Source organism: Colletes gigas, unplaced genomic scaffold (genome assembly GCF_013123115.1).
Source record: "Colletes gigas isolate AHSC1104 unplaced genomic scaffold, ASM1312311v1 Colletes_gigas_Sc00007, whole genome shotgun sequence".
In the NCBI taxonomy this organism is placed as follows: Eukaryota; Metazoa; Arthropoda; class Insecta; order Hymenoptera; family Colletidae; genus Colletes; species Colletes gigas.
In genome coordinates, this window is record NW_025106636.1 from 821,366 (window position 1) to 836,988 (window position 15,623).

Below are 15,623 nucleotides of genomic sequence, written 5' to 3' on the forward strand. Positions count from 1 at the left end.
GCTAACTACGCGTCAACGCACGCATGCGCGTAACAAAGTAGTCCCTCCATCAATGTAAACATTTTCAAAATATTTATTAACTTATCGCTATTATACGTTATTCCTGCCGATTAATACGTAATAAACATTTCATATTTATATTTAAGAGGTCAAATTACGTACGAATAATAAAATAAAAGAAACGGGTAAAGAATAAAAAAAAAAAATATAATATATAGAGAATAATTATTGTTTTCTGTATGCATTAATATCACATTTGCTTAATTATTATAATTATCATTGTACACGGTAATATAATGTAATTTAATTAAATATTAATTTTCCCAGTAGCATTCCTTCAAAAGTTCTACAAGGTAGCTGTATCGAAGTTATTCAGAGGACGCTTCGAATATTAAAATATTAAGCAAAGTATAATTAGTACATTAAGAAGTATACTCTGTACAAACAGGTTTCCTTATTGTTAAACAGCCAAAAACTATAATTTGCTATAACTCCATCAATCGTGCAATTAATTACGTTCATACGGATACTCTATCTGTAATTCTTTTTCGGTTCATTGCGCATTAATTGTTGAAACTGCCCTTTAATCAGTTCCCATTGCGTCCACCTCTCTGTATCGATTTTAAATTCCTTGCAAGTCTTTTCGAATGCCTCCTCGCAAAGTGGCAAATAAGAATGGTCCACGGTTGGCAGTAAATGATGAAGACCGTGCAACCCGAAATTAGTCAGTACAAGGAAATCGGAATCGTCGATTACTTTTCGTTCTCTAACGGCATCCAATTCTAGCAGACCCCAATCGAGATCGTCCCTAAAAAATATCATACATTTTTCCATACGGAAATGCTACAGGTTCTAGAATTAAACCTAGCATTTTTCACGAATAACAAAATCATTTTTTCACATTAATTACGAACTTACGAATCTTCAAACACTCTACAAAATTTTATTTCCATTTCTCATGAACTTAAAAAGTGTATGAATTTTTCAATTTATACTGTTTTTTTTATACATTTATTTACAACTTTATATACAGGGTGAAGCATGAATTAGTCCTCACGATTTTTCAAAAAACTGTTTTTTATCAAAATTGCTTTTAAAAACAAATTTATTTTCGATAAAAGAATTTTTCCAGAAAGATTTGAAATTTTTCCCGAACACCCTGTATATGTATCGTATTTAATACGAACGAACCTGTATATATCGCCGTCGTGGAAGATGTCAGGGTGATGATGGGCAGCGTTAAAACCGATCATGGAGAACAGAAAGCTGCTTATTACGAGTACCAATAACCAGAATTTCAAACCCATCAGAACGCTTGGCGCGAAGAAACACATTAAAGAGGGCAGCAATAAAGGCACTGCGTCGCGAAATTCGAATTTCCCGTACTCGAAGTATATGGAATAATACCTAAAACAAACAAATTTTATTACTATTAGCGAATTGTGATAATGTTTTCTATTGTACTCGTATTTATTTTTTAATTTAAATGAAAAAATTTTAACAAAAGATTCTAGAGAGCAAAATAAGAAGAAAATGAAGAATAGCAATTTGTTGATCGTGGCCTCGTTAAAAAGTTATTAACGTTTAAAGTTCCGTCTGTGGAACAGCAATCTGCGAACAGCTGCGCGCGCATGACAGTGGTCCTCACTCAGCGTGAGAAACTCTACTGAGTGACGTATCGACAGCCTTACAGTTTTCTGAATGTAGAACCACTATCATGCGCACGCAACTGTGTTGCAGATTGCCGTTTTACAGGCGGAACTTTAAACGTTAATAACTTTTCAACGAAGCCTCGATCGACAAATTAACATTCTTGATTTTCGTTTTATTTTGGCCTCTAGAATCTCCTAATTTTAAGAAGATTGAATAACGATGAAAGTATAAAAAGTAACATAGAAACCTTTTGACCAGATTTGAAATGAACATCAGAGACCAAACGATGGGGCTTGCAATCTGGCTGGCAATACTTTTAAACGTGGACTTTGTTTTATCCGGAAGCCACTGGAGGAACGGCTCGGCCACGTAAATTTCGTAATCCCAAATAGTATTTGGATATATATGATGGCTCATAACGTGCGTTATGCGCCAATCCTTCGACGACATCGAGCTTAGATCGAAATAATACATTCGAAAGTTGTTCCGCATGTGGAAATAATTGTGGGCGATTATCGTTGTCCAAGCTAGGAACACTCCTGAGAATATCAGAATCTCGATTATTTCATGAAACGTAAATTATAGAAACGGTGTTAATAGATTGCACTTCTCGCAAATGATTCATTCGGTATTATTATTTCCTAATCAATGCCCGTAACGGTGTGTTTTACTGACCAGCTGCGCAAAGTACTAAATAAGATTGCGCAAAAGCTGCGAGGAGGCTCAAAAGAACAGCAGTTGTAGCGAGGGAATCGGCGATGAGATTCGTCTTCTTCGAGGGTCGATGGAAATCTACATCTTTCAGAGCCTCCAAGGCGCGTTTCTTGAACGTATTATAAAATCCATTTGGTTCGAACGTCAATGGCACCGATCGTTCGGAAACTGCTTCCCTTATGTAATACTTGGGCAGAAGAGACGCAGCCTTATCGGTCAGATGATGAGTCTGCAAAGAAAGATCTTGGTTAGGAAAATTTGCTACACATATTATCTCCGATAGAACATCAATATTGTTTCCAACAGGAGACTATAAGGTTTCTCAACGAGGGCCATAGAACTTTCGATCTCCATGGCCGCCATATTTGTTATCCGCGTGGATAGAGAGGACAAAGGGTTTGGTTGGGACCTAACCCAAATCTAACCCAACCGTGTTGGGTTCGACAGGGGAACACGTCGAGCACGTGCATTCGAGGCAGCTTCTGCATATATCGTGGCTACCTAACAGTTTTTGTGGGTAATTGTTGCTAACAACAAGTAGTAGATATAAGAGTTTATAATGGTATTTAACAATAAATACCACAACACATATTATGTCCGACAAAACACCAATATTGTTTCCAACAGGAAGCTATAAGGTTTTTCAACGAGGGCCATAGAACTTTCGATCTCCATAGCCGCCATATTTGTTATCCGCTTGTTCGAATCGGTTGAACTTACAATTCGTTGTTTGGCGGGCAAATTCCAAGCGATTGTTTTGGTCGTTGACAAATATTCCTACTGTATAATATCGAAATAAAACAATGAACACCAGATTATCTTTTGTAGTTTTCATTTTATTTAGAAAACCCTTTAATGTTGTTGCATTTTCTGTTATCAATAGGCAATAGCTACCTCAAACAATTCCGTGATATCGGTATTTTTGGTGAGACGAATCCATTCTTCTCCTCCTGGATGGAACTTGGCAAATGTTTCGAGATCGTATAAACGATCTCTGATCCTCCATAGGCCCTCCGCGCCATCGATTTTACTCCTTCCTTCGAGGAAAGCGCGCGGCGTTTTGAATTTGTCGTGTCTTTCCGGAAACGGTTTTAGACCTGGTATCGAGCTAACAGAGTTCTCCATGACCCACCTGAATATTATAATAATTTTCTATTTTAACACTGTTTCCACCAAAGGCGTCAAAAGAGAATTTTTTTAAATTTTTAATTGCAATTATTTTCCATGTTTAACGTATTTTTAAAAAATTAATTTGTCAATGTGTTTACACCGTATGGCGTGTAATTTGTAAACATTGAGAAATTGGCAGTGAGAGCTGTGTAATTAACCCACTATCTACTATCTTCGTAATACGTATTTGCGAAATAGTTTCGGATCGTTTAAATTACGTAAATCGATTATGACGCAACGTATTTTGATTACGATTTCATTCCACCCGTGCATTGCTCTACGTAAACAACGTTATTAATAACCGCGACGGAAAGATCTCTCGGAAATATTATCGAAAAGAAATTGTGAAAACGAGTCATAATCGTGGTATTAACCGCTCTTGTATAAACAACCGATAATATTGCTTTTATAACGTAACTCGTGAAGATTAAGTTGGCAAATCAATATCTATTGCGACTATTTTGAATAATCGAGCGTGTATACTTTATACATAGATGGAAAATAACATGATGAAACTGGTAACAAGCTTTATTTGGGGGCAATGATCGAGACGAGACAAGACGTTTCCATTCTTTGATAGAAATTAATTATGAAATCTAAATATTTCTTGAAACTGTTTGTCTTGATTCTTTATTTTTAATTCTCGTAATTCTGGACTTAGATTATGTATAAACTGTGGATAAACTAAACAGTTTCCTGCTTTACTTATTTTTATAGTTCAAGTACAACGCGCCATTTTTAGTATAAGTTGACTTATTAAACTTGGATACTTGAAATGTGGACATAAAATTGAAAATGTAAATAGCAGTGTAGTTATTGTTAAGCATGTGTGAACTTTTGTTTAAAATTACCGCGCTTTCAATGCTTAGACTATTGCCCGTAAGAGGCGCTCGAGCTGAGCCACCTTGCGATGTGACGTGCAACTTTCTCTTATGCACTCTATACTCTATAATCTGTCTGTCGTCTTCAGTCGACGCGTGTGCGTTCGACTGTTATGTTATCACTGTTTTTCTTTCTCATGTTTATTGCATTCGTTCTTTTTACCCATTAAAATACCCGGTACTCAACTTTTGCACGACGGAGACTCGCATCCTAATCATTTCTGTCATTATAAAGTATACATATCTCGGTGTCTTTTCATGTTTGGAGTTTCCTTTCCATTTCCTGATGCGTTTTAACATTTATTATACTATATTTAATATGTAACTTACAATTATATGTATATTTGGATTAATAAATACATTAGTACGTTTTACGAAACATATCAAAACCGGAAGAGAGAGTAACCATCGCGGGGGCATCCCATGTGGTGCCAACACAATATAATAAATGGTTGCCAACTTAAACTATTCCTAAAATTTTCCAATAATCATTTGAATAATTGATATTCAAATAATCTGTCATTCCGAGTTTTTTCAAGATGGTTCTGTCTACAATCTTATTTATATTAATTACTGTTAAACATTATCGTTGATTTATCAATTTAATTTTACTGTTTTGCAAAAATACCTTATGTTAATTATGTCACAGAATTTTATAAACTTTGTTGTCAATTAATTATCTCCCCTCCGGGATGACTTCTTAATAAAAAATCTTCAAAGTTCAAGCAACGTTTCACCTTTTTAAATATTATAATCGATGTTCCAATTAAATTTCCAACAAGCAACAAATATAACGCGTGTTTGTTACTCTTCGTTCTATTTTCGCGTTGCAACGACTAAGAAAGATTTGTCTAACGACTAGGACATACCTTGATGCTCGCAATTGTTTCTTATTAAATCGCCCAACAAAAATAATGTACAAGGCACAGCACAATTCGACGAGAGAGCACGCTGCTTTAAAGGAAACAACGTAGTGAAATGCAATGTTTTTCCGTTTATATATATAATGATAACAAAATGTCGGAATCTGAGCACTCTGACCCCGAAACGATAAGCTACTATAAGAAACGAATTATGTATGTTATAGTAAACGAAAATAAATATTTAATACATTTCCAAATGATATTAAATATTTTCGATCATTACTAAATCGAGAAATTGCTTTTTTATCAAAATTTAAATTTAAAATCTTTTAATTTTTTTAATTTAATTTAAAACAATCAATTTTACACTAGTTTCAATTAGTCTTGGTCTAAAAAAAAAAATTCCAATATAAAAGGATAATCTTAAATTTAAATTTAAATTTAAAATCTTTCAATTTTATAAATTTGAAATCGTTTAAATTTAATTGGAACAATCAATTTGACACTAGTTTCAATTAGTCTTGGTCTAAAAAAAAAATTCTATTATAAAAGGGTAAATTTTGTAACATAATTTCGTGGACATAATTGCGATTTTTTTTATACTCTGGATTCTTACGTATTTCGACGCAACTTTGGCGTTCTCACCTTCTCGACAGTCTATTCTCTCGAATCCAGTTCGATGTAAAATTTCTTTACCACTTCTATGTCTATCTTCCATCGATATTGCGATTCAGTCTGCAAACAACCGATCAAACATGTTTGTTAAATTGGTTTCAATAGTAATTTGTTAATTTATTTAATCCCTTGCTCTACCAGTGACGATTTTAATTCGTCGTAATAAAATTAAATATTATATTTAAAAAATGAATTATGATTGGATCAATTACACTGTAATTACACCGTAATTTCTGTCTAAACGCGGTGTGATCGTGATCATAAATCTTTAAAGCATTTAACAAGAAGGGTGTAAGAAGAATTATGCGTTTATTAATACCAGTGTAAAAATGTATCGAGTTCTTCTATATCTTGACAACGAAGCATGGTACAGGACTTTTTGCTCTCGAAGAAAGGTCCCAAAGTTTCGAAACAAGTTGTAAAATCAAATTTTCTCTGCTTATTCGCATCCGGGACACTCGTGACACCTAAAATTTAATACAATTAACACGTATTTTCGTAAAGGGGGGTCGCTACGTAAAATAACAAATGTTCGTTTTAGTTCTTAACTTTATTTATTGCTTATTTACTTTAATAAATACATATTTCGGCTCTCTTTATAAATTACAATTAAGTTTATAGGATAGGATTATCATTTGGGTGACATGTATAATATGCGCGCCGCCGTGAAAATCCGCGACTAGCGTTTAAATTCGTATTCGTTGCTTGTCTTCTCATAACGTGTAATCTCGTGCTTTTGAAATTTATTTAATTTTTTTTTTTTTTAGTTTTCGTTCACTTTCTTGCGATGAATTTATTTTCTTAATTACGAGTATATATCGTTTTCGTCCGCTTGATTCGCGCGTATGCCAGTGTGCACGTACATCCGTATATGTTTGAAACTTCATTGTTCTTTTTTTTCTTTTCGTATTTGGTTCGCCTCTCATCTCGACCGCTCGCATCTTTCCTTTCTCTCGTTTTCTCTCTTGCTCTTTCACTCTCACTTGTTCACTCTCTCTCTCTTTCCTCGACCGTCAGCGCGAGTGGTGAAAGGTAATTGATTAATTATCCCTTCCCACGTTTAGTATCCCTAATCTGTTCCCGAACGATTCGATATTATTCCAATGTTTGAAACGAGGAAACGTTTAATTTCTTTGTGATTTTTATCCTTCTTCTATTTTTTTCTTTTTCTCTCCGCTCATTTTGAAACTGGCAAAGTGACCAAGCACGTGTGGACATTCTCGTGTCGATGAAAGTAAAGATCGTTGGTGTACACTTGTACGTCGGTGTGTCGGTGTGTAATGTGTGATATATGATGGGGGTGAGTTATTTGGCGAGATGACACGATGAAAGTTCGCTCGTTCGCGATTAATCCTTTCGTTTGCCAAGCTATTGCGATCGAGTCTCTAACGGGTTAAGTTGGTCGCGTCGATCTTTACAGTTCACCATCGGGCTGCAGGTCGAAGCGTGGCGGGAATGAGGAACCATCCAATTGGGGTTTGAACGTAGGTCGGTGTGGCTGAAAAACAAATTGACAATCGTTATTCTTTGCGTCTGTGTTCCCAACTCGCACGACGAGTCGGTGAAATTTGTTCAAAAGCGCGAATGCAATGTTTCATTCCTTGGTAAATAATGAACAGATATTGAAAATTCGTACGAGTATGATTTTAGAACATACGGAGTGTTCGGCCAACCATGGGACAAATTTTAATGGGAGATTCTGGAAGGTAAAATAAGACGAAAATTTCTTGACCGAGGCTTCGTTAAAAAATTATTAAAAAATTTCAAATCATTCTGAAAAAATTATGGTTGGTTACAAGGGACGATTGCGATCATTTTTGGTCATTTGACATAATACCGAATTCCTACGCATTTTCGAGAACAAAATTCAGGAATGTAGACAAATTTTTTGGTGAAAAAAAAAATTTCAAACCGTTTTAGAAAAATTATTTTCGGTTACGGGGGTTAATTATAATCATTTTTGGTCATTTCACATACCCCTGAATTCCTACGCATTTTCGAGAAAAAAATTCAGGAATGTGGACATATTTTTCGATGAAAAAAAAAATTTCAAACCGTTTTGGAAAAAATATATTCGGTTACGGGGTTCAATTATAATCATTTTTGGTCATTACACATACCCCTGAATTCCTACGCATTTTTGAGAAAAAAATTCCAGAACGTGGACAAATTTTTCGATGAAAAAAAAAATTTCAAACCGTTTTAGAAAAATTATTTTCGGTTGCGGGGGTAAATTACAATCATTTTTGGTGAATAGACATACCCCCGAAATTCTGCGCATTTTTGAGAAAAAAATTCAGTACTGGCACGGATCTTTAAATGTTAATAACTTGTTAATGAAGCCTCCATCAACAAATTGATATTCTTGATTTTGGTCTCATTTTGGCCTCTAGAATCTTGTATTAAAATTTTTCGAACACCCTGTATAGTACAATGCTATCAAATGATACAAGTTTAAAAAAAAAAAAACATTGTTTATGTTTTAGTGATGGGATCAAGTACAATATATATTCACGAATACAAGTACACTGATTTAAAGAATTTTCTACCATAATAGTAAATTAAATTTGTACGTTTAATTTTTATAATATATTCCTGAAAAGCAAGTAGTTATGGTTTCAAGTATATCGACTTGAAGAATAAAATAAAGTAACGTTATACCTAACACAGGGTATCCTAGTAATCGTGGTAAAATCAGCAAGGGGTAGGGGAATGATTTTACAGTAAAGAAACAAGTCGATCTTGTGGAATGAAAAAACTGTTTCCCATAATACTTCGTTTTCGAAATGAATTTGAAAACTTATATGGCCGCCATCATTCTTTGCCTGGCTATCACTCGGTATTTCTACTTAAATTCAATTCCACGCTTATCCGCGAGTTCCTCGAAAACGAAGCTCCACGTGAAACAATTTTATACTTTCCATTCGACTTGGTCTTCCACGAATAATCATCCTCCATCCCGGAACACTTTGTATTTTAAAGTTGGAAGAGACACTTTCTCTGATTATTCTTAATCCCATCCCTAACGAGGGTCTAGTAACATTTCATCGTAGATTAATAAATGAAAAAAACATTTTCAGGGATCAGGCGACACGTTCTTTGTGTCCTTGGTTCGTTCGAGTATTTGTCGCCTCGACAAACAACAGTAGGAATCGATTCGTTCGAGGGTCCTAACGCCTCTCTTCGTTATTTCATTATGAACAATCTCGTTTGTTTAGTTGGACATCTAGTGACTACGGAAAAATTGAAACGGATAAAGAAAAACGACCGGCAAAATATTGTTGTCATTTTAAATGGTCCAGATCGTTACATATAATTTGTTGGACGCGTGACATGACCGACTACTCTATCACGATCAAGCAGTTACCGATCTAAGTTCCATACAGAAGGAGCTATTCGTAAACTGACGTGATTTCTTTGGGATGGGTGAATGCACATCGTTAATTAATGACGAGGAGCAAGCTTTTTTATTCGTAAGCTTCGCCCCCGGAAGTGTTATCGGCTTATCACACAGGTTCAAGAACGAGACGTTGACGACAGGGGCACGCAACAGTTCTGTTTTACACTCGTACACAAAATTTATATAAATTACTTGCATTTATAGCATTCAACCAATGAAATATGTGCAGCTAAACCGAAGCATTCGATATACATACAATACGACACGTATAGCAAGAGATGGGTCCCAGAATTACGCAAGTAATATTAGAAAATAATTCAATACAGTATGTTTCATTGATGGTCCAAAGGAAACAGTGTTCAAGATGTCTGTTACAATTTTCATTAATAATAATATAAAATAATCAGGAAGATAAATAACTCGTAATATTACTTAAACGTGGTAAACAAAATTAGGGCTGTTACAGAACCCAAATGGTGGGCCAACTTAATTTACGTAGTCTCAGGAGCAAAACTTTGTTATACGTGTCATATTATATCAAACTTTTTAGTTCAACATATATTTTATTAGTCGAATATTATAAATGCGAGCGTTCGAATACTCTCGCGTACGAGTGTACATAAAATTGTTTCGATTGTTGTGTTTCTGTTGCCTTTTTACACACACACGTGCTTCGAAGACGAGCACGAACTTACATGGACCGGCATGATGTTCTTTACTCCATTGCGGAAGGCGCCTTGCGGGCCTTCTGTTGCGGCTACACAAGGACATAGAGATTTTAGAATTAGAAATCCTGCATTGCTCTGTGCAAACTACATTCTATCTTGCGATTTGGGATATTATTTATGGTCACCTAAACGGTCCACTAAATGTTTCAACGATATCAAAGAAGAAGCTATGAAAAGAATCGATGTTGAATTAACAAGAGACGAGATCCGGGGCGAGTTTGCTTACCGCTGGGCTTAGACCGCGCGCGGCACTTCCTCCGCGTCCCTTGGTGCGGAACTTGGTGATCGCCTGTTCGGCAAGATCCGCTCTCTCCTCGGCCTCCTCGAGTTCCTGTTGGGCTTTACGGAATTTGGCAAGATTCAGAGCAGCGATTTCCTCGGCTTCCTCGATTTGTCTCTTGTACGTCTTGATCTTCTGCTGGAGTTTGTCGACAAGATCTTGCATACGCTCGTGGTTCTTGCGGTCCTCGTCAGCCTAAAATCCATCAAAGCAAAGTCAGAGGGCTCGCGATGATTCGGGTAGCAAGTGATAACGATGCGGTGATAAATTTTTACCTGGAAGCTCAGTTCCTTGATGCGACGTTCGGACTTGCGGAGGTTCTTCTGAGCATCGGCGTGTCTCCTCTGTTCTCCGTCCAGCTCGTTCTCCAACTCGCGTACGCGTTGCTCGAGCTTCTGAATGGCCTTCTTGCCGCCCTTCAGGGCGTTCGCCTCTGCCTCGTCCAGACGCACCTGGAGCTCCTTGATCTGCGTCTCGAGAGCCTTGCGCAGTTTCTCTTGAGTCTGAGCGTGATCCTGTTCGGCTCTGAGCTCGTCGGCCAGCCTGGCCGCGTCCACCATTGCTTTCTTCGCCTTCTCCTCGGAATTCTTCGCTTCGTTCAACAGTTCGTCCAGGTCAGACTGAAAGCAAAATCATCTCCGTTCATTTTGTTTTCCATTAAAATACAGCAAAACATCCAAATGTGTACTCACGTGGAGGGTCTGGAGTTCAGCCTCGAGTTTCCTCTTGGCAGCGGATATAGAGGCGTTCTGAGCACCAAGTTCGTTCAACTGCTCGTGGCAATCGCCCAGTTCTTGTTCAGCCTGGCGACGTCCGCGATCTGCTTGCTCGAGAAGAGTGCGGCTCTCTTCGAGTTCGTTCTGCAGAGCGTTGGCCCGACGTTCGGAGATTCCAAGGAGTTCTCTGGCCTCGTCGCGCGCCCGTTGCTCTTCCTCAAGGGCGGTCTGCACGTCCTTCAGTTGCTGCTGGTATCTCTTGATGTTCTTCTGGGCTTCGGCGTTCGCTTTGTTCGCGTGATCCAGAGCGATTTCCAATTCATTGATGTCAGCCTCCAGCTTCTTCTTCATGCGCAGTGCCTCGGCTTTACCCTGTAAATTATTTCAAATTTAATCTTGCAAGTAAATAAATATTAAAAAATGATTCAGAAAATAAAATATTCAAAATAAAGAACTCGTTAAAGAGAACGACGAGGCTTCTCGACCAACCTTGGCTTCCGCTTCGAGGGACGCTTGCATGGAGTCAAGAGCACGTTGGTGGTTCTTTCTGGTGTTCTCGAATTCCTCTTCTTTCTCCTGGATGCGACGGTCGATCTCTTGTCGAACTTGGCTGAGCTCGAGCTGGCTGCGCAGAACTTTGTTCTCCTCTTGTTCGAGGGCGGCCTCGGCTTCCTCCAGGGCGGCTTGAAGCTCATCCTTCTCAGCCTCCAGGCGCTTCCTGGCCTTCTCGATTTCGTGGATGTTGCGTCCACCCTCGCCGATCTGGTCCAACAGATCCTTTACCTCGTCCGCGAGGTTCTTGTTCTCGCGACGTACAGCCTCCAATTGTTCTTGACCTTCCTCGTATGCACCTAATTTAAATACAAAACAAGATTAGTTTTTGGAATTTTATAATGTTTGATATTTGGTTCCATTTCCTCCAAAGACAGAGAAATAATTTACCTCTGAGCCTGAAGAGTTCCGTGCTGTAGTTGCGGCATTCCTTCTGGCTGGCGTCGAGTTCTGCCGCCAGATCGTCGACCTTGAGCTTCCATTCGCCGATAATCTTGTCGAAGGCCTTCTGTTTCTTCTCCGCAGCGTTGGCAACCGCTGTCGCGCGATCCACCTCGATCTGCAGGTCCTCGACCTCCGTCGACAGTCTCTGTTTCGTCTTCTCGAGAGCGATCACCTTCTGGTTGAGTGACTCTATGGTCTCCTCGGCTTCCGCCAATCGTGCCTGCAGTTTCCTCTTCGCTTCCTCGAGCTCCTCTGCCCTGGCCACGCCCTCGGACTCGTATTTCGTGCGCCACAGTTGCGCTTCCGCGTTCGCCTTGCTCAGCTGCCTCTGCAGATCCGCCTTGCCCTCTGCCTCCTCCTCGACTTGTTCCCGAATGTTGTCCAGGTCGTGTTCCAGGTTTCGGAATTTGCCGAGAAGCGTGGCGCGTTCCCTTCCCTCCTCGTCGGCCAGTCGTTTCGTGTCCTCGAGCTGCGTCGTCAACGAGATCTTGATCTTGGAAAGTTGACTGACTTGGGACTCTGCCTCCTCCAGCTGGCGCAGAAGATCGCTGTTCTCGATCGACAGCTTCTTCTTGGCGGCGTCGAAGTCGTTCAAAGTGCGGTTCACTTCCTCCAGTTTGCCCTGGGTCTCGTTCAACTGGTGCTGCAGCTGCTTCACGATCTTCTCTTGGGCGGCCTTTGTTCAACAAGATTCTTTACGTTAGACGGACTCCTTGGAGCGATTTATTTTGCTTGGATTTACGCTTGGAGGAATTTAAGCGATACACGGTTCGAGCAAAGCTTTAAAAAGTCACGAAAATAATTGTTATAGATAAGATTACAACCGAGTTGGAAGACTATAGGCGTACAATATCGTCCAAAAGTAGATCCAAGCGCCAAACAGGAATGTTACAAACGGGAAGCAAGCTTTGCAAGCTAAACGGATTATCCAACGATGCGGGGTATCTAGGAAAACATTCAGAAGACTCGTGGAGCCCTCCTGGAACTCGTTTCCGGTCCTCCGCTGCCTCTGAAGCTGTTAGTTGCGTTAATTTGCTGCATCGAGGAACAGTTTCCAACATACATCCTTACCTTTTCGTTGCTCAGGTGGTCGACGCTCGCTCGCATGTCGTTTAATTCGCTGAAGTATTGGACCTTCTCCTTCTCAACCCTAATTCACATGAAAACAGAGTCGAAACAGGACGATTAGCAATCGGGATGGACAGAATTACAACGTTTTCTCTCAAAACATATGATAAAAACCTGAAAATTAATTACAGAAACGGGAGCCAACTATCTAGAAACCATTGTTTAACGAAAAAGTCCCAGGAATTCTAGTCCCCGGGTCAGTTAGAGAACGTAAAAACAGAATTTCGATTTCGTGCTCTGGAATTAGATGAAAAAAACACAAGACAGGGGAAAAAACAGACATCATCTCGTGTAACCAGGGTCTTGACATTCTCGTGTTCGTTTTCTAATGTACCTTTTCCCTGGCCACCTGATCCGTCGTGGCGCGAGAATTATTCAGCTCGGAGTGGATGTCGTGGCGGCCCTTTTCGGCCCTATTGAAAACACGGTATTACTATTGCGTAGCAAATTCCTATCGAGTCTCTCGCGGTTACAAAAAAAATATTTCCAAGCAACTAGTCGAGTTAACTGGAAGCTTTGTATCAAATTGTATTTTATCCAGCTTCTTCGAAGCTCCACGAATCGAAAGAGAAATTCTATTTGAATTCTGTTTTCCTGATGTCGAGAACTATTTATAAGCGCCATTGACCCCGTCGTACCTGGCCTTGAGCTTGTTGAGTGTGTCAATCTGTTCTCCCATTTCGGCAACGGCATCGTTGTGCTTCTTGCGCAAACTGGCAAGAGTGGCCTCGTGCTGAATGTTGGCTTCCTCGAGGTCCCTGCGGAGTTTGCTAAGCTCGGCCTCCCTCTTTTTGTTGAGCTCGATCTGAGCGGAGGTCGCGCCGCCAGCCTCTTCGAGACGTTCGCCAAGTTCCTCAAGTTCTCGTGCAAGGTCGCTGCGCTGTTTCTCGGCCTTCACGCGAGAGCCACGTTCAGCTTCGATCTGTACAAACGAATACAAGTTATTCGATATACCATCAACTGATTCAAACACTGAAACAAGATGATCAGTCGAGAGCTCACCTCTTCCTCGAGCTCCTCGATGCGCGCTTGCAGCTCCTTGATCTGTTTCTGGAGTTTGCCCACCAACGACTGCTCGTCCTCGAGTTTAGCAGTCAACGACGACAGCTCTTTGTCCTTGCGTTGGATGGTCTGCTCGAGCTCCTTCTTGTTCCTCTCGAGGTCCGCCACCGCTTCTTGCGTGAGCTTCAAATCACCCTCAACCTTCCTCTTAGCCTTTTCTACGTCAGCTCTGCACAAATAATTATCGAATTTACCAATTTGCGTAATACTAAATTTCAAGAAGTAATATAAAAATCCTCAATTTTTGTCTCATACACCGTATAAGTAAACTTCGAAATAGAATATATTTAGATCACTAGCAACTTTGAAGATCTAACTTTTAAGGTTCGAAGAAATCAACTTCAATCGTGAGGATCTAACTATCTCTTTCAAAATAATAATGATAGTGTTTTAAGGTTCGAAGGACTGTTCAATCGTGAGGAACACTGACCGTGATTTCTTCTCACGTTCGAGGGAATCCTCGAGCTCGTCGAGAGTATGCTCGAGTTTCAGTTTGACTTTGTTCAGGTGATTGACTTTGTCTTCGGCTGCCTGGAGTTCCTCGCCGGTCTTCTGGTTCACCTCGCCTTGGTTCTTCTTCTCCTTGTTCAGTTTGTTGATCAGCTCGTCCTGGTGGGCGATCTCGTCGTTCAAGTTGCGGATCTGGTGGTCCTTCGTCGCCTTGTCCGCCTCGGATTTCTGGAGATTCAGCTCGAGGTCCTCGATGTCCTTCTTCAAGCCTGCCACCTCCTGTTCGAGCTTCTTCTTGTTTTGGAACAGGTTGTTCCTCGAGTCTTCTTCTTCTTTGAATCTGTCGTTGAGATCCTGCGATGCGAAACAAAGTTAGGTATCCACGCTTTTCTTTTAATTAATTCATCCTATCTTTTTCTCGACCACCTCTGCTCGATGCTCCCGTTCGAAAGTAGTATCAATTCGTTGCACTTTGTTCTCAGAGTGACCAGATCACTGACGCAGATTTAAAGTTACGTTTTATTATTGCAATCACGTTTGGAGCGAATATATACAGTTATATCGTATTAGATATGTGTATTAGTAGTCACTCGTGCCATGAATTACGTAACTTTACTGTTGCCCTTCTTAATATTAGATTTACGGGCATTGATCGCACGTATATGTATTTATTGATACCTTTCATGTTGACGATTACCTTACAATACGATTTTTCTTTTAATTAGAATATGTATTCGTGCCATTGCACCAAACAAATTCAACATAAGTTGATAAAAGTTTGACAAATATGGAATCTGGTATCCGTGAAATTGATTGTTTCCGTAAATCTAGCGTTAATAGCTTTCAATAGCTTTTAACAAACATTTTTTATAACGTCAACGATAAAATCTTGCCAGGTTTCGGGCTT

At 39.4% G+C, this 15,623-nt stretch overlaps 2 protein-coding genes across 20 annotated transcripts in view; both read right to left on the minus strand.

Moving 5' to 3' along the window:
* Window positions 1-300: 300 nt before the first annotated feature.
* On the minus strand, window positions 301-5,398 carry LOC122396459 (cytochrome b5-related protein). Its single transcript, XM_043394899.1, has 6 exons — window positions 5,288-5,398; window positions 3,262-3,499; window positions 2,329-2,596; window positions 1,901-2,192; window positions 1,192-1,407; window positions 301-808 (listed from the first exon to the last, which is right to left on the minus strand). The coding sequence occupies exons 2-6, from the start codon at window positions 3,490-3,492 to the stop codon at window positions 532-534; spliced, it is 1,284 nt and encodes a 427-aa protein (XP_043250834.1). The 5' UTR covers window positions 3,493-3,499; window positions 5,288-5,398; the 3' UTR covers window positions 301-531.
* Window positions 5,399-6,734: 1,336 nt separating this feature from the next.
* The window catches only part of LOC122396455 (myosin heavy chain, muscle), a 43,763-nt gene continuing 34,874 nt past the window's right edge, over window positions 6,735-15,623 (minus strand). For 12 of the 19 annotated variants that reach the window (XM_043394879.1, XM_043394886.1, XM_043394881.1 and 9 more), the window contains exons 17-26: window positions 14,697-15,070; window positions 14,207-14,435; window positions 13,843-14,126; window positions 13,148-13,226; window positions 12,023-12,752; window positions 11,570-11,931; window positions 11,057-11,452; window positions 10,640-10,984; window positions 10,311-10,559; window positions 6,735-7,454 (exon numbers count right to left, since the gene is read on the minus strand). In XM_043394879.1, coding sequence (XP_043250814.1) covers window positions 7,371-7,454; window positions 10,311-10,559; window positions 10,640-10,984; window positions 11,057-11,452; window positions 11,570-11,931; window positions 12,023-12,752; window positions 13,148-13,226; window positions 13,843-14,126; window positions 14,207-14,435; window positions 14,697-15,070 — 3,132 coding nt within the window. In that variant the 3' untranslated portion in view covers window positions 6,735-7,370. Of the gene's footprint in view, window positions 7,455-10,051; window positions 10,114-10,310; window positions 10,560-10,639; window positions 10,985-11,056; window positions 11,453-11,569; window positions 11,932-12,022; window positions 12,753-13,147; window positions 13,227-13,538; window positions 13,618-13,842; window positions 14,127-14,206; window positions 14,436-14,696; window positions 15,071-15,623 lie in introns of all 19 variants that reach the window. The other 7 variants (XM_043394891.1, XM_043394887.1, XM_043394880.1 and 4 more) reach the window with 2 other exon arrangements.